Below are 20,768 nucleotides of genomic sequence, written 5' to 3' on the forward strand. Positions count from 1 at the left end.
TACCTAGCGTAGGAAGATTATTAATCTGCATTTTCGAATTAGGTCAAACAAAGGAAAACAGAAAAACAAAACTAAACAAAACCCAGCTTGCAAGATCATAGAAACTTCATCGTACAGAAGTTTAGGTATATAGAGAGTCCACATAGTATCTGGAGGAAGACCATTCGTCCCATTGAAGACATTGTGAAACATGGGATCTTTGCAAGAATATCGTTCTTTCCATAATGCAAGTAAGATTTACATAGTGAATTACCTCAGATAACGTAGGAGTGGAGGTTTTCTTCCAATATTTGGCTATAAGAATTTTTGCAGAGCATAGTACATGAAAGATGATGGATTTATCATGAGAATGGAAATCAACTAACCCTACATTAAGCAGAGCTAAAGCAGGAGTACTGACTTGTGGATATTGTAGAACATTCGACAATAATTTATCTACCTTATCCCAAAAAGACCGTATGACCGGACAGTACCAGAAGATATGTTTAAGAGTTCCCACCTCCAATCCGCATCTCCAACAAATATTGGAAGAAGTAGGATATATCAAAGAGAGGCGATGGGGTGTCAGGTACCATCTATATAACATATTTCTAGTTGCTTCTAAATGGTGAGTGGAGTTGGACAATTGAGAGGCCAGCGAAAAGGTAGATTCCCAGTCTACACTATCCTGAGGCAAGGATAAATCTGACTCCCACCTCCTAACACACTGGGGAGTAGTCTGTTGTAGTACATCCAAAACAGCCACATATGCCTTGGAAACCCCTTCGCAGTTTTGGAGTACTGAAAAAAATATGATTCATAAAGTGATTTAGGCGGAGGGGGAACGCTGCTAATGTTCATCAAGAAGTGACGAACCCGAACATATTTATAAAAGTCAGTAGCTGGTAAGTTAAATTTGGGTTTTTTAACTTTTAATATATATTTTTTGGAACATTAAAAAATACCTTTCTTTAACTGTTTTTTACTTTTTTTTTCTTAGTCCCCCAAGTGGACTTGAACTAGCGATTGTTGGATCGTTTGCATGATATACTGCAATACTAATGTATTGCAGTATATCGATTTACTAACAGTCTCTTTTGAAGCCCTGTCAGCCGTTGCCCGCTAAAAAAATGGAGCCCGCTAAGCCCCGTGTACCCCTGAGGACGCTACTCTGTAGCGAAACATGTCGGGGGGGCTGTTAGGATTTTAATACCTACCACTGACCGTACCTACTGTTTATTATTAGCTAGTCTAGCAATTTAACTGGCTAGGGAACTGAGCACTTTTCCCAAGTCTTGTACTACTAATGCCTGTGATCATACAGGTAACTCACATTCCAGTACGGTCTCTAGGTAGTGAAATTTTTAACTCTAAATTTATGTGGTCTGTCTGGCTATACGTAGCCCAATAAAGTTTACATTTTTTTTTTTTTCATACTACTAATTGGTAGTTGGGAAATTGGGCTTGGCTGCTTGCAGGCAGCCTTTCTTTGTATAATTGTTAATGTGCCCGCCAACTATCAGGGGTCTTGTTCATTCTCTGTGTTACTATATTATATGTGGCGCGTCTGCAGATCGCAACCCCATCAACAATGACACAGAACCTATAGTCACACTTATAGGTTCTGTTATTGTAAGGTTAATCCATTGGCATATATATATATATATATATATATATATATATACATATATATGGATTACACTACCTACATGATAGATCAGATTTTTATAGTGAAGTGTGCTGGAGTCATAGATTACGTGTTATGTATGCAGGTGTGCTACCAGGAGCAGACACACGGGGGCGCTGGTGCGGCAGCTGGCACACGTCGGGCTGGGTGACAGACAGCAGCGTTTGCAGATTTGCAGGAACATTAGGGCGAGGAGGTGTCAGGGAGAAGCCGGCTGAGGAGCGGATGGATATGAGTATGTCGGTAGCGGTGGATATTGTATGTGAGTGCTGAACGTTTATACCGGGTGGATCGATTACCGGCGGAGAGTGGTGCAGGCGGCAGGTTGCGGGCTGAGGATCCGTGCATGCAGTATAATGGTCGCAGGTGGCTGTGAGCTGCAGGAGAAGTGATGAGAAGCTGCGCTGGGACTGTGCTCGGATGCTGTAGCGCTGTTGTTGTGGCACAGCCAGGATAGCCTGTGGGCAGGAGGGGGGTCCTGTCCCTGCAGCATCATATGGAGACTGTCAATTCTGAGCCCAGGCTGCTGCAGAGCCATGCTGAGAAGAAGCGGCTGAACAGGGCACCTTCCCCGGCCAGACCCTTCCTGAAAGACTCCCACCTCAGGGCGCCCCCTGCCAAACCTTCAGTGCTGCCCCCCAAGTCCCCCAACCCTGGCATCAGACACCAGTCCCCCGGGCTCCTCGTCACCCAGAACCGCTTATCCAGGCGCAGTGTGCCAGCCAAAGACAAACCAAACCCCGCGAAACCTACAAGTGCCAGGACGTCGCTGAACAACAAGAGGGCATCCAGGCCGAGTCATGGACCTGCGGAGCCCACCGGGAGAGCGGGCTGCAGGAAGGAGCCGCTATGTGCCCCTTCCTCTCCTCTGACTGCAGCAGGTGGTGGGCGCAGGAGGGGGCAGAGACTGGAGCCCCCCTCACCAGGTGTAAGCAGCGGCTTGGCCAGGGTAAGCCACACAGATAGCAGCTCCGACCTGTCCGACTGCCCTTCTGAGCCCCTCTCCGATGAACAGCGCCCCCTACCCGCTCACAGCAGTGACGAGTCCGGCTGCAGCGAGCGGGTGGTGACAACATTGCCGGAGATCGTCCTGACTGCGGGACCCAAAAATTATGGCACGAGGAATGAGGAGCCCAGGGGAGCAGGGGGCACCCCAAGTAAGAGCCCTGCACCCACAGGACAGGAGGAGGAGCTGCTCAGGGAGCTGGAGGAGCTGCGCTCAGAGAATGACTATCTCAAGGTGAGAGTGTTGGGTGACCCTGGTGGTACCCCCAAACCTAAGACACTCACAGACCTGTCTATACAAAGATGGGGGAAGTGGGTACAATGTAATATCTGATTATTGGGGTGCTGCATTGTAGACCGAACCTACGCCAACCCTGTGTACCATAACTGGCGCTCATTTCTTTACATAGGCCACAATTTAACCCCGGGCGCACAACCTTTCTGTGGTCCGTAGATATCGTCCGATACATCACAGTATTTGGATATATAATAAACATATAAATAGAAAACATTCAAAGTTATTTGTATAAAAGTTTACAATGCTAAAGCATCTGTGTAGACAAACCTCTTTATGTTAGGGAATTACATAAAATAACAACAATAAATAACATAAAACTGAGTTAGGCTACATTCACACGATCGTGACAGATTTACGTGCATCTGCTTTGCGAGTGGCATGCGTTTTTCACGCACTCGCAAAGCACATTTTGTCCTTAAATGGAATTGATGCGTAAATAACGCACAGCACACGGATGGGCATCCGTGTGCTGTCCGTGGTTTTCACGCACCCATTGTCTTCAATGGGTAACTGGGTGTGTGAAGACGCACCAATATAGGACATGCAGTGAGTTTCTCGCTGCGTGAAAACACCTGCAATCAATGGGTCCATGGGCTGTGCGAGATTCACGTTCGTGTGAATGGGCCCTTATTGGGTGATATTATACTAACCATTGAATGCCCCCCTCAATCCCATTTGGGAGCTGTTTGAGAGTGTGTTGTACTCATATCAGCTCTACCTGCACTACTATCCTTTCTAGTAAAGATGCTGCGAAACATCACATGATCCCTCTCTCCGTAGTGGAAGTTTGAGGGGATGGGTTATTCTGTGGCTGCAATATCACCCACAAGTTTACTTTTATTAGTGCTTGTATATGGATGTCCTAATATAAAGTTATCTGTCTCCTATTATTTTGGAGCTGTAAGGTTGAAGTTCTATGAGCTTTGATGTCATCATGGAACAGCATCGTGTATCATCGGTCTGCAAATAGGGGAGATTCACTATAGCTGTGACCTGATGGGACACCATAGTAGTAGAAGCAGGACAAGCTATCACATGGCAGTAATGCCCAGACGGCATTGTTTATTTTATTACGTATGTCAGCGATGCAGCATTTGCCCCTGTGCGGTTCGGTTGAGTCTGATTCACCAAAATCCTTATCTCTGCCCATTCCTCAGGAAGACCAATGGATAAGGGAATATGCTTCAGTGTGATTTGCTTGCAGCATGTAAAAAATACTTAGACTGCCAGCGATATCATCTGCAGTGAGATGGTCCCATATTTTTTATTATTAAAAGACTGTGTTGGACAGGCTTGTTGTTTATGGTGACTGTGCCTCTTACTGCATGATTAACATAATGGACATCTTTAGGCCTCATGGCCACTTCCGTTTTTTCCTTCAGGGTGCTAGCCGTTTTTTTTGACGGCTAGCACCTTGACCCATTCATTTCAATGGGGCCATGCGCACTTCAGTTTTTTTTGACGGTCCCGTTCTGTTCCGAGAAAAGTAGAGCATGTCCTACTTTTGTCCGAGATTCCGTGACTGTGGGGCCCATTCAAGTCAATAGGTCCGTCAAAAAAACTGAAGGCACGTGGAAGGCATCCGTATGCCGTCCATGTGTGACGGAGCCGTTGCCTAGCAACGGCCGGGCTGGCAGAATTACAGAAGAGAGCAGCCTCTTCTCTCTATCCAGCTCTGATCAGCAGCCTCTTCTCTCTATCAGTGGTGGATTGAGAGAAGGGGCAGTCCTTTCGGGCAGAGCATCCGCATCGATAGAAAGAAAAAGCAGTTCATACCTACCCCGGCCGTTGTCTTGGTGACGCATCCCTCTTTTGACATCCAGTCCGACCTCCCTGGATGACGCGGCTGTCCATGTGACCGCTGCAGCCTGTGATTGGCTGCAGCGGTCACATGGGATGAAATGTCATCCCAGGAGGCCGGACTGGAGGAAGAAGCAGGGAGTTCTGGGTAAGTATGAACTTATTTTTTTCCTGAGTTGGGGTTTTTGTAGGAAACATTAGAAATCTATAATGTGAGTGACGCGCATGGTACTCACTGTTCAGCAGTAGTCACTGTCCAGGGTGCTGAAAGAGTTACTGCCGATCATTGCAGTAACTCTTTCAGCACCCTGGACAGTGAGTATCCCTGGACAGTGAGTATCATGCGCGTCGCTCAGAAACGGAAACATGGAAGTGTACATGGAGTACACACGAGAACCACACTGATCCAATCACAGACACACGGATCCGTGAAAAACGGCCGTGAAAACGGTGATGGAAGTGTGCATGAGGCCTAAGGTGGCCATACACCTTAGATAGCTGTTTGGCCAACAGGTTTTCTGACCCGGCTCGTTTGGCCAATAGCTATTCCTCCTCACCCTCCATACACATGCACACTCAGTTTGACCGAGTGTGCATGTGTTCTCAATGGAGGTGAGGGGAATAAACCGGTACCAGACACCTGGCAGCGGCTTATCTCACATAAGAACAAAGGATCGGGCTTGTTGAAATCCAACATGCCCAGTCCTTCTTTCCCCCGACATCTATATGCGGCATACACATAAGGTGGTATTACACGGCCCGGCACGGCCCGTTGATCTGCGCTCGTTTGCTCTTTTCACAAGGAGCTATGTATAGGGACGAGCGGTCGTTACTCCGATTGCTCGTCCAGATACCTTTGTATTATGTCGGCAGCGCGTCTCCCTGTTACACAGGGAGTTGTGCTGCCGACAACGATAATAGTTTCAGTATTTAAAAGGATACGATCAGCTGATGAACGAGTGTTTGCCCGTTCATCGGCTGATCGTTGCCCTATTGACACAGGGCAATTTTCGGGAAAGAGCGTTCTGTGAACGCTCATTTGCCCAATAATTGGCCAGTGTAAAAGGGCCTATAGTGGGTTCGGCAGACGTTCATCTAATATTTATGAGCACCTTTAGGCTGTGTTCAGGTCACGTTTGGGCCATATGTCTGCCGTATACGTTTTGTAACATATATACCCAAATGATTTTATGGGGTAAATGTATGCCAAAAGGGTTTTCTTTTACTGACTAGAATAACCTGCTATGCTAGAATCCAAACATATGACACATGTTTTCACACTATACGTATGTGCCAGCCTAGAAGCAAGAAAAGCTGGCATCCTAATTTGAATTAAATAAATAAATAAAAAAAGACTAATTTAACCAGGGTACACAAACGAGTCACGATATTAGCCCCTGTTGAAATGTTTAGGATTCTGTCCGGATCTTTGTTCGCAATCTGTGTGTAAATACTGTGGATTTGCATCAACAAAGCGGCAACCAGTGGCCTCACCAGTCCGTATCTCCAAAAAAGTGCACACAGTTTTTCATGATTGCATTATTCATTGTACTACTAAAGATCGCCGAGGGTAGATTGGGCCTACACCTGTCTGAAAATAGGGAGTATGAGCAGGTGGACTGTCCTGTTGCTTTTCCGCACAGGCCTAGTTGTATACTGTTTGTACTTAAATGTACCTGTTATTAAAGGGGTTTCTGGGATTTAAAGACGTTTTTCTAGACTTAAAAATTGGGGGCCTATCTTTAAGACCTCTTTCACACAGCTGTATTGTGGTCAGTATTTTGCATCAGTATTTGTGAGTCAAAACCCAGAGTGGAAAATAAACAGAACTAGTATAATGGAAAGATTTGAACCTCTGCTATGTTTTGGACTTACTCCTGATTTTAGCTTTTTACCCCTTCCCGACATCCGCCGTATATATATATGGTGGAGCTCGGGTGAAGCGGACTCACGGGCCGAGCCCGCTCCATAGAACATAGAACAAGCGTGTTCACTGTGTGTAACAGCCAACACTCCAGTGTAACAAGCGATATCCTGCTCATTCAACCCCTTAGATGACACAGTCAATAGCGACCGCGACATCTAAGCTGCTAGAAACAGGGGGTGGCCCCCTCTGACATGCCATCGGCATCCCTGGTGACGCGATCGTGGGGTGCCTATGGTTGGTATGGCAGTCTGGGGGTCCTATGAAGGCCCCAGGTATACCATCTTTGTACTCCTATGAAGCCATAGGAGACTGTGAGAACAACGATATACTGCAATACATTAGTATTGCAGTATACCATGCAAACGATCCAACAATTGCTGGCTGAAGTCCCCTAGGGAGACTAGTAAAAAAGTTATATACAGTTAAACAAAGTTTTTTTTATAATATATATATATATATATATATATATATATATATATATATATATATATTAAACGCTAGAAGAAAACCTTTTCCTATTTTCTCCCAAGCGCATTGTAAAAAAAAACATTATTACAATATAACATTATTTAACCCGCACAGTGAGCACGGTAAAAAAAAGACACCAGAATCTCTGTTTTTTGGTCACTTCATCTCCCATGAAAAATTGAATACCTAGTGATCAAGAAGTCTCCTATACCAAGAAATGGTACCAATAGAAACTACTGCTGGCCCCACAAAAAATAAGTCCTCATACCGCTCAATCGACGGAAAAAAAAAGTTAACAGTTTTTTTCATGTAAAAGTAGTAAAAGATTTAAAAAAAAAAAACAAACTATATAAATTTGGTATCGTATTGATCCACATGCCGTTTTTAGCGCACGGTAAACGTAGTGTAGACGAAACCCCCAAAAAATAGAGGAATCACAGTTTTTTTTTCATTCCACCCCACGTAGCATTTTTTTCCAGCTTCCCACTACATTACATGGTGCAATAAATGGTGCTGTGAAAATCTACAACTTGTCCCGCAAAAAACAAACCCCCATACTGCTATATCGATGGAAAAGTAATAAAGTTATGGCTTTTTGAAGTGGGGAGGAAAAATTAAAGTGAAAATATGAAAAATGACCGTGGTGGGAATGGGTTAAATACTGATGCAAAATACTGACAAAAATACTGCTGTGCGAAAAGGGCAGTAAGGGGTATTGCCATCTAAAAAGGGCATGTTAACTTTACTCTCTGAGTCAATACGATACCAAATTTTTATAGTTTTTTTTTTATCTATTACTAATTTTACATGAAAAAAAACTGTTAACTTTTTTTTTTCCATCGATTGAGCGGTATGAGGACTTCTTTTTTGTGGGGCCAGCAGCAGTTTCTATTGGTACCATTTCTTGGTATATGAGACCTTTATGGTATGTCCCCCGGATATGCCATGAATGTCTGATAGATGCGGGTCTTAGCTGTCTGGCTGACGCATCCATACAGAGAATCAATGACGCGGTGGCTCTCTCAATGTCCATGGCTCTCTCTGTTGATTCCTATGTTACGGAAGCAGCCGAGACTGGGCATGACGGGGGTCGGATGACTCCCATTTTAGAGATAGGTCTCAGAGCTGGGACCCACATCTATCAGACATTTATGACATCCCATAAATATTCCATAAATATCTTAGATGGGAATAACCCTTTAATATAGACCATCAATGTTTAATCATTGGGTGTTTGTACTCCAAGATTATCGTTGATCAGCACGGTGCTCCTGCAAGCGCAGTATCCTCTCCGTTGTTTGTGCTGCATCTCAGTCCCATTCAGACCAGGGGGTCAGATACCACCAATCAAACATTGATTGCTTATCCTATGGAAAGGTCATAACTATTTAAGGCCTAAAAAACCCCTTCAAATCTTACATCCCCTTAAATGGTGTTTTACATCTTCTAAGGTGGGAAGAGGAGAAACCATTAGCGTTAAGGATTAGGAAGCGGAAATAAGTCATATTTTGACATTACTCATACATTTAGTTCCAAGTGCATCCGTAGCCGTCCGTAATTACGGAAGCATTGCTATGCGACGCCAGGAGATTACCCTAGAATACTCCCTGTTTTTTTATGTAGATCCGTAAATACATTACGGATGCATTACGGATTCACTACAGACCGTATTTACGGACACCCTTCCGTATATGCGTATGATTTACGGATGACTACGGATCCGTATTTATGGATAGTATTTACTGATGGATGAGAAATACGGTTATGTGCATGGGGCCTAACAACCACACATGGAAACTGAGTCTTAACAAAGACTGCTACATAAATTCTGCTTATAAAAATTGAATGACAAACCTTTATGGCATATCAATAGGATTTGCAGAAAAAGTCTGATTGGTGGGAATCTGACCTCTGGAAGCTCTATTGACCCTGCAAACATGTCTGGTCCCCTATTTCCATTGGAGAAGTGGCCACTATTTGAGATCACTCTTCATCATAATGTTTGTGAGATATACAAGTTGGACCCCCATTGATCAGGCCGGCTGCGCAGGGTATTACTTGTGTTGCAGTTCCCAGTACATCGGGTGGGCGGGAGTGCTGCTGTGCAGAAGTACTACGATAGGAACCTCTGTCCCTTTATTTCCAGGATCTTGGCGTCCCAGAGGTTGGACTCCCAGTAATCAGAATTTTGTAGCATATCCCCTTTGGTTCCTGCAATCAGTTCTAGTTTCCTGGATAAAATGAGTCAGCTCCAGAGTGATTTCCAGTACCCATACGTGGTGATATGTTATTACTATGCTGTGCGCCAAAAATGTCAAAGCCAGATTCACATACAGTAATATTCTAACTTTTTCAGCAGTGCTTATAATTTGCTGTTTTATGCTACAAAGTGTTAATGATACCGTTATATTGATAGATTAGATACGAGAGGGAATTCTTCTTGAGAGCATCCTTTCAGTAGTGCAATGTTTTGCGGTCACTCCCTTGCAGGGGGTTGACTTGAAAGCATGGCGTCAGTATAATGGGCACTATGCCAGAGACAAATTGACTAACGGTAGGATAAATCCCTACGGTGTAGGTCCCCTCATTGAGCATATCCATTTCTCATCAAGCTCTGGGAGAAGCAGGGGGAGGGTCGGAATGGATACTAGGTCATTCTTCATGTTATGTTAAAATGTAAGATTAACCCTTTACTATGATGAGCACCTGATACCATGTTAGATACATATACAATGTCTATCCTTGCTACATTCATATAGCAACAGATGAACCAAATTCTTAATTCTGGATGGACTATATTCGGTTAAAAAGTAGGTCACCTAATACACGTGTATGCAATGCACTATGAGTAAAAACACGGTGTTCTAAGGTCCTCATGGTAGTTTCTATATATAAATACATGCAAGAAAGGTCGATACACCTGCACGGATATCCAGACAGTCTGTTCGTCTGTGTGTAGTCAGCAGTAATAATTGTTCCTTATAGGCAATGGATCTATAGTGGCTTTTACCTCATATGGATACATTTACGGTATTGCAAAATATGCTATTACCTCCCTGCAGGCTTTATTATCTTGTTACGCCGCCATTATCTTGTACAGTACTGATAGGTTTCTTCCTGTTTTCACTTAGCAAATACTGATACAGTTTATGAGACTGGAAGATACTGAACTAGCTAGGCAGAAGCTTGTCATATAATCGCCCCGTTTTCTATTTTCCACCTCTGCTGAACTTGGTATTCTATTGTGACTTTATTTGTTGCTATCGTGCATGTATGTTATAATAGGAAGGTAACTATGATTGGGTTACATAGAATCCAGTACCCATTAGTTGTAAAATATTTTTTTTAAAAAGCCGTCCAGGCCGTCCTTGAACTTGCTTAACCCCTTCCCTCCTTGTCCACTTTTGACCTTCCTGACAGAGCCTCATTTTTCAAATCTGACATGTTTCACTTTATGTGGTAATAACTCCGGAATGCTTTCACCTATCCAAGCGATTCTGAGATTTTTTTTCTCGTAACACATTGGACTTTATGTTACTGGCAAAATTTGCTCGATACATTCAGTATTTAGTTGTGAAAAACACCAAAATTTAGCGGAAAATTGCAAAATATTAGTATTTTTCTTTTCAACAAATTTTATTGAAAGGTTTTACAAGGTAAAGGGCATATTTCGAAAACACAAAGAAAAAATATAAAAAATAAAGCGTTACACTCAGCGAATTATATTGCAGTTATAAAGACAAAGTGTCGAACATTCGTGATTGCAGTGACAATAAAATGCAAGATCAATATAAGAAAAAGAAACATCATAAAAAACAAGAGACGGAGAAGGGGGAGTAGAAGGATTGGGAAGAATATAGCAGAAAGCTGGGAAAGGTAAGGGGGGGTGTCGGCCAGAAATCTGGAATGAAAGAAGTCGTCGGACTTAATAAGCAGTAATCATAGTGGCAGGCAGGTGAGGGTATGCGTAGCTAATCCAGGGTAGCCAGAGTGACTCAAAACCGGCAACCCTATCTAGTAAGATGCTTGTACGTTTTTCGTTCACAAATATCTGGTCCAATCTAGTTTTGACCCCTGCAAAAGTTACTGTACGTTTTTTCCAAGAGTGGGCGATAGTTATTTTTGCAGCCAAAAGGATATAAGAGAATAACCGAAATTGTGCGTTTGTGAGCTCTGGGGGTTTGTGATGGAGAAGACCTATCTTAGGGTCTTTTCGTATAATTATACCAAACAAACTTTGGGCGAGGCCAAACACCCTACTCCAGAATCGGATAAGCCTTGGGCAGGACCACCAGATGTGGAGCATGTCAACAGGAGTGTGGCAACCACGAAAAAAATATTAGTATTTTTCTACATTTAAATGTATCTGCTTGTAGGACAGGCAGTTATACCACACAAAATAGTTGCTAATTAACATCCCCCATTTGTATACTTTAGATTGGCATCGTTTTTTTGAACATCCTTTTATTTTTCTAGGACGTTACAAGGCTTAGAACTTTAGCAGCAATTTCTCACATTTTCAAGAAAATTTCAAAAGGCTATTTTTACAGGGACCAGTTCAGTTGTGAAGTGGCTTTGAGGGCCTTATATGTTAGAAACCCCCAATAAGTCACCCCATTTTAAAAACTTCACCCCTCAAAGTTTTCAAAACAGCGTATAGAAAGTTTCTTAACCCTTTAGATGTTTCACAGGAATTAAAGCAAAGTAGAAATTAATTTTTAATCAATTATTTTGTAACACAGAAGGTTTTACCAGAGAAACACAACTCAATATTTATTGCCCAGATTCTGCAGTTTTAGGAAATATCTCACATGTGGCCCTAGTGTCCTACTGGACTGAAAATCAGGCCTCAGAAGCAAGGGAGCTCCTAGAGGATTTTGTGGCCTATTTTTTATTAGAATATATTTTAGGCACCATCTCAGGTTTGAAGAGCTCTTTCGGTACTAAAACAGGGGAAATCCCCCAAAAGTGACCCCATTTTGGAAACTTCCCCCGTTGAGGAAATAATCCAGGGGTATAGTGAGCATTTTGACCCCACAGTTATTTTGAAGAAATTACTGGAAGTAGGCAGTGAAAATAAAAACCGAAATTTTTTCAAAGAAAATGTAGGTTTAGCTAATTTGTTTTTCATTTCCACATGGATTAAAGGAGAAAAAGCACCACAACATTTGTAAAGCAATTTCTCCCAAGTAAAACAATATCCCATATGTGGCCATAAAATGCTGTTTGGACACACGTTAGGGCTCAGAAGGGAAGGAGTGCCTTTTGGATTGGTTGCTGGGCAGCATGTCACATTTTCTGAGCCCTTAGTAGTACTAGTTTAGTGGAAACACCCCAAAAGTGACTCCATTTGGGAAACTACACCCCTTAAGGAATCATCTAGGGGTATAGTGAGAATTTTGAACCAAAAGATTTTTTGCTGAATTAATTAGAATTAAGCCGTGAAAATTAAAAATATATATTTTTTCCAATAAGATGTAGATGAACATTTTTCATTTTCACAAGGTATTAAGAAGAAAAAGCACCCCAACATGTGTGAAGCAATTTCTCCTGAGTATGGTAACACCCCATATGTGGTTATAAAACGCTATTTACTTATATTGGAGGGTTCAGAAGAAAAGGAGTGGTGTTTGACTTTTGGAGCGCAGATTTTGCTGGAATGGTTTGCAGACGCCATGTCGACTTTTGGAGCGTAGATTTTGCTGGAATGGTTTGCAGACACCATGTCGCCTTCGCAAAACCCCTGATGTACCAAAAAACAAGTGACCCCATTTTAGAAACTACACCCCAAAAGGCATTTATCAAGTGACATTGTCAGAATTTAGACTCCACAGGTGTTTTTCAGAAATAAATACGCAGTGGATGATGCAAAGTGAAAATTTAAATTTTTACACTGATATGAGGTTTCTTTTCATGCGTTTTTCGAGGCGTTTTATGAGGCGTTTTTCATACTGTTCAATGAAAAATCAGCTAAAAAAAACGCCTCAAGAAGTGACATGCTACTTCTTTTTACGGAGCGTGTTTTTACGCTCCGTTTTTTGAAACAGAGGCGTGAGAAGACGCCCTGTATGAACTAAATGCTGTTTTTCCCATTGATTTATTTTTGTTTTTTTTTAATTCTTTCTTTATTTGCTTATTCAAGCTAGGAACATATCAAGCAAGGGAACAAAAAAGAAAAAAGGGGGGAAGGGACAAGGGCACATAGGCCCAAGATATTGCATCAAACAATTTACTAAATAATATATGCGACATTAGGGGCAGAGGAGGGGTAAGGACAGGGGAGAGAAAGGAAAAGGGGGGGGGATGGAGGAGGGGCAGAATACATAGGTACATGATCCAGAATACAATTCAAAAACGTCTGAAATTTCAGCTGGCCATGATGGTCCGATATTCTGGAGAGTCCTGATAGACAATCCAATGGGACCAAGTCTTGGAGAAGCTGCCAGGTCTGTTAGTCAACTGAGAAGTAAAGTCTTCCATGCTCTAAATTTCCTCTATTTTATGAAACCAGAGTCTGAGAGAGGGAGATTCCGTACTTTTCCACAGAACAGGTATACAAGCTCGAGCACTGTTAACTAAGTGTCGAAGAATAGACTTTTTGTATATTGGAACAGGAATGTCGCTGAGATGAAGCAGAAAAAAGGCCGGAGTAAAAGGTATGGCGTTGTCAGAGAAAGAGGAGGTTATTCTCCAGACTTCCTGCCAGAAATGAGACAACACTGAACAATCCCAGAAGGTATGGAGAAGGGTCCCTTCAGAAGACCCGCAGCGCCAGCAAAGAGAAGAGACATTGGGGAACATAACATGGAGTCTAGACGGAACATAGTACCATCGAGATAAAAGTTTATATTCTGCCTCTTGGATATGCCTAGAAATTGACAATCTATGAGTTAAATCATAAATCCTGGTCAATTGGGAGTCAGAAAGATAAATTCAAATCCCGCTCCCACTTGTCCACAAAATGAGGCGACGGCTGCGTCGAAGAGGAGCCCAACATGGCATAGATAGCGGAAAGGGCATGTCGCACCGGGCCCGTTCCCGAGCAAAGGGTTTTCAATGGGGTGACGGAACGGGACAGGGTGGCTGGGGGTGGGAGGGAGACAAGGAAATGATGGAGTTGGTTGCCTTCCAGAATCCCAAAGGACAAGGGTCCAGAGTGGAAGCAAGAGCTTCCAAGGTCGGCCAAGATTCCCCTGTCAAAAAATGGATGGCCCGATATCGTCCAAAAGACGCTCATCTCTGAAAAACAGGGTCTGACATGCTCAGTGTGAAGGAAGGATGGCCCAATATCGGGAGTAACGGGGAAGGACGGGGTAGAAGTTGGAACCCAGTAGAGTTTCTGATTATTGTCAAGGTAGTGGAAACGGTAGGGCGAGATGGAGATGGCAAAAAAGAATTGGGAAGCCAGGGCAATATGTGGAGAGGCGAGGAGCAGAAGTGTGATTCCAATATAACCCAAAGTTTGATATCAGCATTACGATGCCAATCCACTAGCCTAGTGATATCAGCTAATCCAATTCCCCCCTGTCGTTTGGGTCTATAGAGCAATGACTTTGAGATTCTGGCTGTTTTATTATTCCACACAAATTTGGAGAAGAGGGAGGCAACCGCCCTGAAGAAGGACCGAGGGATATAAATGGGAAGGGCCTGTAGTAGGTAAAGAATCCTAGGGAGAACGTTCATCTTTAGTATTGAGCAGCGACCAAACCACGTAAAGGTACCCATAGACCATCTATCCAGGTCTGTTTTAACAGAGGACAGTAGGCGAGGGAAGTTGGCCTGGTAGAGTCCCGACGTACGCGGGGTGAGGTGAACTCCCAGATATGGTAAGGTATACGTGGACCACTTGAATGGGAAGGAAGCTGCTAATGAAGCAAGAGCTGTATGTGGCAAAGAAATATTGAGGGCTTCCGATTTCTGCAAATTGTTCTTGTAATTTAATAGGGTTTTCCCATTGATTTCAATGGGCAGATGTTTGTAGGCGTTCAGCATCCGTTTTTTCAGGTGTTTTTCGAGGCGTAACCACACCGAAATACGCCTGAAAACAATGCGTGTGAACATACCCTTACTGGTATTTCAGTTTATAATGTGGGGGCATATGTAATTTGTGCGGAGAACATCAGGTGGTGTAATAATGGGGTAAATAGTAAACCTATCCATAGATGTGTGTTACGCTGTGAAGCAATCCGTTATGCACAGGCCAGTGTCGAACTAATAAACGGTATCCTTTCTTATCCCCCTTTTGTAACACTGCACATTTTGGGGACTTTATCTCCATTGTAGTTTGGGAAATTTTGCTGGGAAAGTTTTGCCCTGGTATAATATGGGCGCCCTCGCTCCCAGCACATGTGCTATGTCCCTTCCTAGTTCCTAAATACTAGGGCCCTAAATCATTTGTTTTCTGTATTACCATAATCTAAGACCCATAACTTTTTTATTTTTGCGTGGACAAAGCTGTCAGGGACTTTTTTTTTTTGTGGGACGGACTGTCTTTTTTATTGGTACTATTTTGGAGTAAATGTGACTTTGATCACTTTTTATTCCATTTTATGGGAGGAGATGTGACCTAAAAAGAGGGATTTTGGCATGGTTCTTTATTTTTTTTTACAGCGTTCACCGTGTGGGATAGTTTTATATTTTGCATCGTTAGGGTATGTTCATAAGCATAAGCCATGAGTAAGGACGCGGCAGGCGTCTGAAACGCGTAGGCTATTCATTCCATTGATCCTCCCTCTGCCGATTTTGTTTTTAAACACTCAAATAAAACTTGGAAGAAGTTTCCTTTTTATCCACATCAGCGCTGGATCCAATATTTGTTCTATGTTCACACGCTTAACCGAAAATGTCTGAAAATACGGAGCCACTCGCGATTTTCGCGGCGTTTTTTACGGCCGTTTGTGGAGCTGTTTTTCAATGGAGTCAATGAAAAACGCCTCCAAAAATGTCCCAAGACGTGCCCTGCACTTCTTTTGACGAGCCGTCATTTTACGCGCCGTATTTTGACAGCGACGTGTAAAATAAAAATAAAGGCTCGTGGGAACAGAACATCGTAATTCCCATTGAAAGCAATGGCCAGATGTTTGTAGGCGTATTAGGGTAGTTTTTTCAGGCGTAATTCGAGGCGTAAAACACCCGAATTACGTCTGAAACCACTGCGTGTGAACATACCCTAACAATATTGGAAATATATAATCCCAGCACACACAGAGGTACGCAAAAGATCCAGATGCAATCAAATTTAAGTTTTATTGCAACAAAAGATGGTAAAGTTGAGGTGGAAAGCGACTTGGTAAAGACGTTTCGGCCGAACCTCGGCCTTTGTCACGGTCGCTGTAAGACGATATCACTGGTATGGGTTGTCCGCCGGATATTCCCTGTGTGCGGACAACCCATACCAGTGATATCGTCTTACAGCGACCGTGACAAAGGCCGAGGTTCGGCCGAAACGTCTTTACCAAGTCGCTTTCCACCTCAACTTTACCATCTTTTGTTGCAATAAAACTTAAATTTGTTTGCATCTGGATCTTTTGCGTACCTCTGTGTGTGCTGGGGTTATATATTTCCAATATTGTGGGATTCTCGTCCCTACCTTACTAGCACCACGCCAATTGATTGAGGAGTGCATCCCAATATCTATTTTTGAACATACCCTAACAAACGCGGCGATCTTTTTTCTAAACTGAATAACCTCAAGTTTGATAACCTTTCTTGGAACTGCAATCAACCCATTCCCTTAATTACCTTGGTCTCCCTCCTTTGCACACGTTCTAGTTCATTCATGTCCTTATTGTACACAGGTGTCCAAAATTCTATACAGTATTCCATGTGTGGTCTGACTAGTAATTTGTATAGATGTAAAACTATTTTCTTTTCATGTGCATCTATGTCTCTTTTGATGCATCCCATCATTTTATTTGCTTTTGCAACAGCTGCCTAGCACTGGTTGCTAAAGTTAAAGGATATGTACACCTTTGAAATCGTTTTGTTTTTTTTGTTTTGTTTTAAATAAAAATGTCTATCAGTGTCTTTTGTGCAACTTCAAAATACTTTTTATTAAAAGTTATTTTTACTTTTTGAGATACAGCTTCTTTGTATACTGCATACAGAGCAGCTGTATCTAGCTCTGAAACCTATATCTGTCAGGTCTGCGGGACTGATGGGTTCAGTGACAGTGGGTCCTGTGTGTCTCTCTGTGAGCTGCTATCGATCACATCTAAGTTCATAACTTAGATGTAATCGATTACAGGTGGATCCTGTAAAAAAGTATTTTGAAAGTGTCAACAATCAAAATGATAGACATTTTTATTCTTTATTTAAAAAAAAAAAAGAAAAACGATATTAAAGATGTACATAGCTGTCCACCAATATCCCCAGGTATTTTTTAGTGGCAGTTTTACCCATTGTTTTATTATTTGCATAATTGTAAAATTTGTTTCAAAGGAACATAGTGCAATCTTTTGCTTATTCCCTCTGATCGGTCTCCTGTATATATTTAAGATTGTAATAAACTAAATTATTTGCTGATTTTGTAATAAAAAAGTTCCACATTATAACCAACATTAACCTAATTTTCCTTATGTCTATAAGGCCGGATTCACACGAGCGTTGCGCATCTCGGACATGAAAAACGGGCGTTTATCACGTCCGAGGTGCATCTGTGCTCTGCGCTGCAGGACGCGATATCACGCATCCCCCATAGACTAGAGTCTATGACGGGATGGGTGAAGCGTGAAAAAATAGGACATGTCCTATTTTCTCACGGACCCTTCACACGGTCCGTTGAAACCATGGCCCTGGGAATGGCCACATTGAATTATATAGGTCTGTGTGACAGCCTTTGTTTCAACAGCCGACACACGGAGGTTTAACATGTTCGTGGGAATAAGGCATAAGGTTCAGGTTTTTCATGGATACCTGAATGGCTGATGCTTAAGACCCTTTTAAACGGGTCGAATGCTCGTTCCCAATTATTGCCCCAATAAAACATGTCCAGCAATCAGTCCACAAACGAGAAAGCACTTGTTTGTTGGCTGATCGCATATTTTATGCGGGCATAAACATTGGCAGCAGCACATCTCCCCATGTAGATAATGAAACTGTATGTGCCCGAATGATGGTAAGAATTGTTCAATCACATACAGTACCGATAATTGCTCCATGTGAATGGACCTAAACAAGCGCCAATTGACTTGCTATATTGTCCATCCGTCCCCAAAATCTGCATGTGTAAAGGAACCCTTAGGTGGACTTGGCGGAACCATGTTGCCTATTCTATTGAGTGGGTGCCAATTTCAGCAGTAGAAACACCCTGCCCTCCTCCATGATTAGCTGATCGCCATGAAAGCTACATTTTAGATAGGAAGGGGACAGTCCCTTTAAGGCCTACTTCTTTCTGCCTCCCTTCTCAATGCATGACTAACAGCCCCTTTCGAAGGCCGAACATATATTTATACGGCCATATGTAGAACAATAATAGTTTGGATTATAAGCTGCAATTTTTAAATATAACCATTATGTCTGTGGTACTAAAAGGATGATTTCCATTGGATGGCACAAGTATAGGACTGGTTTCATATTTTTGGGAGTGCTGTAACTGATAAGTGTTACAATGGATGCACATCGAGAATGATTTTACACATGGTATACTAATCATATTCAGAAAGTAACAAATTCAGGAGTGTCGCTATAAAAGAGGAGTACGACATTCGTGATTTTGTTAATTGCAAAACAGCAGGGGTGGTTTACCTGATCACATGTCCATGCCCCCTGAACTATGTGGGTAAAACGGTGCGACAATTTCGGCGCCGGATAAGAGAGCATGTTGGAGATATTGTTCATGCTAGGGATACCCCGATATCTAAACACGTACATGCTAAACATCAGGGTCGTGCAGAATGTTTAAAATTTCAAGCAATTGAACTAATAAGGCCTCCTAAACGGGGAGGCGACTGGGACAACTTCATTCTGCGCAAAAAAGCCCAGTGGATTTACAGATTGGCGTGTATACAACCAGCGGGTTTAAACGAGCAGACAAACTATACGTGTTTTATATGAACATGCATCTATATCGTCCGTCATCCTTTCAAGGCAGCCAGACAAATATGGTTGTTCTGTCAGGTGGCTTTTCAGCAAATTGCATTTTGATTGATATGGCTAACAGGCTATGTCGTGTGCAACAGGTTTTTCAACAATACTTCATAATGTGATGGACACTACATTTATCTATACAATATGTACTTACAGGGAAAGTGCTGTATTAATGCTAGTCCAGTTGCGGTTTGGAACTGATCCGCAATATATATCCTATATCCCAATATCGTTGTACTCCTTCCTTAGATGGCTGGTTTTTGGCAGCATGGGCGATACGTCTGTGGCTTCCACTGCGCCTGCGCGTTCGTTTTTTGATGCGGTTGATGTTGGTTCCGGGTTGTCAGCTGACGGCCGGGAGTCACATGGACAGGCGTCATGAATTCGGGAGGTGAGTGTGATTGGCTGGTTCGGTTAGCGCTGCCGAGGACAGGGGGAGGAGCTAGGTGTTTATAATAACTCAGAGTCCCGAAATGAAGCATGCCGCTGACATCTATGCGAGCATCCTTCCGTGATGTACAGCAGAATATCTGCTGCTGAATAAATATCGCTGGCATTCTGGCCAGAGTGACCAAGATACAGACCCCTGAGGATAAGTATTGAAACGCGTTGTAATGAGGAATTTTAGCATAGGGAACAGTAGCATTGTTGTATACCTAGCATTAGGAGTTTCCGGTGCGGTTATCACGGACTCTGGTGTGTTTTGGGGTCTAAACTATTGTTATGCCCATGTTTAAATGCTGATTCCGGATCAATATCTATACAAACACTGAGTCATAGAGGGTTCACCAATCGAATCTGTACTCAGTATTTACTGTTTAATACGTTTTTAATACACACGGTGGGGCTTTTTCACAGTGGTGAGTGTACCCCTGCTTTTAGCGAGTTATAAAATAAAAGGTATATTTTACTCAATTGTCACTTCAGTGAATTTACGCATGGTATACACATAAACGAAGAGTTTTGTTATCACTTTTCCACTATGTAAAGTTATCTTGCTAGGACAGGGTCAATGTTGGCTTTTGAAAAAAAACTTATCAGAAGAAATTAAATTTTGTGCAGTGTAAAAATTTTAAAAACTATAATATCTCAATTCTATGCTTAGATATGATGTAATAAATGGAATTTATGGGCGCAAAGCCTGAGGCTGCACTACAGAGAGTCTGATGAAAAAAAAATGTCCCTGTTTTCTGGAGACCTTGTTTAGATCTACATCAATATCTATATCTTGCTAGGCATAAATAGCGGAAAATACATGTATAGAGATGTGGTGGATGGTGATTTAGATCCATACAATTTCTCTGACAATACTGAACATGACAAAAATCAAGGGGACATGTCATCGGAATCTCTCAGTAGTGCAGCCTCAGGCTTTGTGCCAGTCACTTCAAGCAGTCCTATTTCAGCATCAAAGTTTTATTACCTCCTTTCAACAACTTAATATAATAATGATAATAATTAGAACTAGTAATATTACTCGTATTTTATATGATACGTGAACGAAATTAGATAACAAT

The 20,768-nt window shown here is 42.4% G+C and overlaps 1 protein-coding gene across 1 annotated transcript in view; it reads left to right on the top strand.

Moving 5' to 3' along the window:
* Window positions 1–1,809: 1,809 nt before the first annotated feature.
* Window positions 1,810–20,768, top strand: part of MTCL1 (microtubule crosslinking factor 1) — a 158,453-nt gene continuing 139,494 nt past the window's right edge. Inside the window, exon 1 of the mRNA XM_075826415.1 lies at window positions 1,810–2,906. Coding sequence (XP_075682530.1) covers window positions 2,163–2,906 — 744 coding nt within the window. The 5' untranslated portion in view covers window positions 1,810–2,162. The remainder of the gene's footprint in view (window positions 2,907–20,768) is intronic.

This window comes from Rhinoderma darwinii, chromosome 5 (assembly GCF_050947455.1).
Source record: "Rhinoderma darwinii isolate aRhiDar2 chromosome 5, aRhiDar2.hap1, whole genome shotgun sequence".
NCBI lineage: Eukaryota > Metazoa > Chordata > Amphibia > Anura > Rhinodermatidae > Rhinoderma > Rhinoderma darwinii.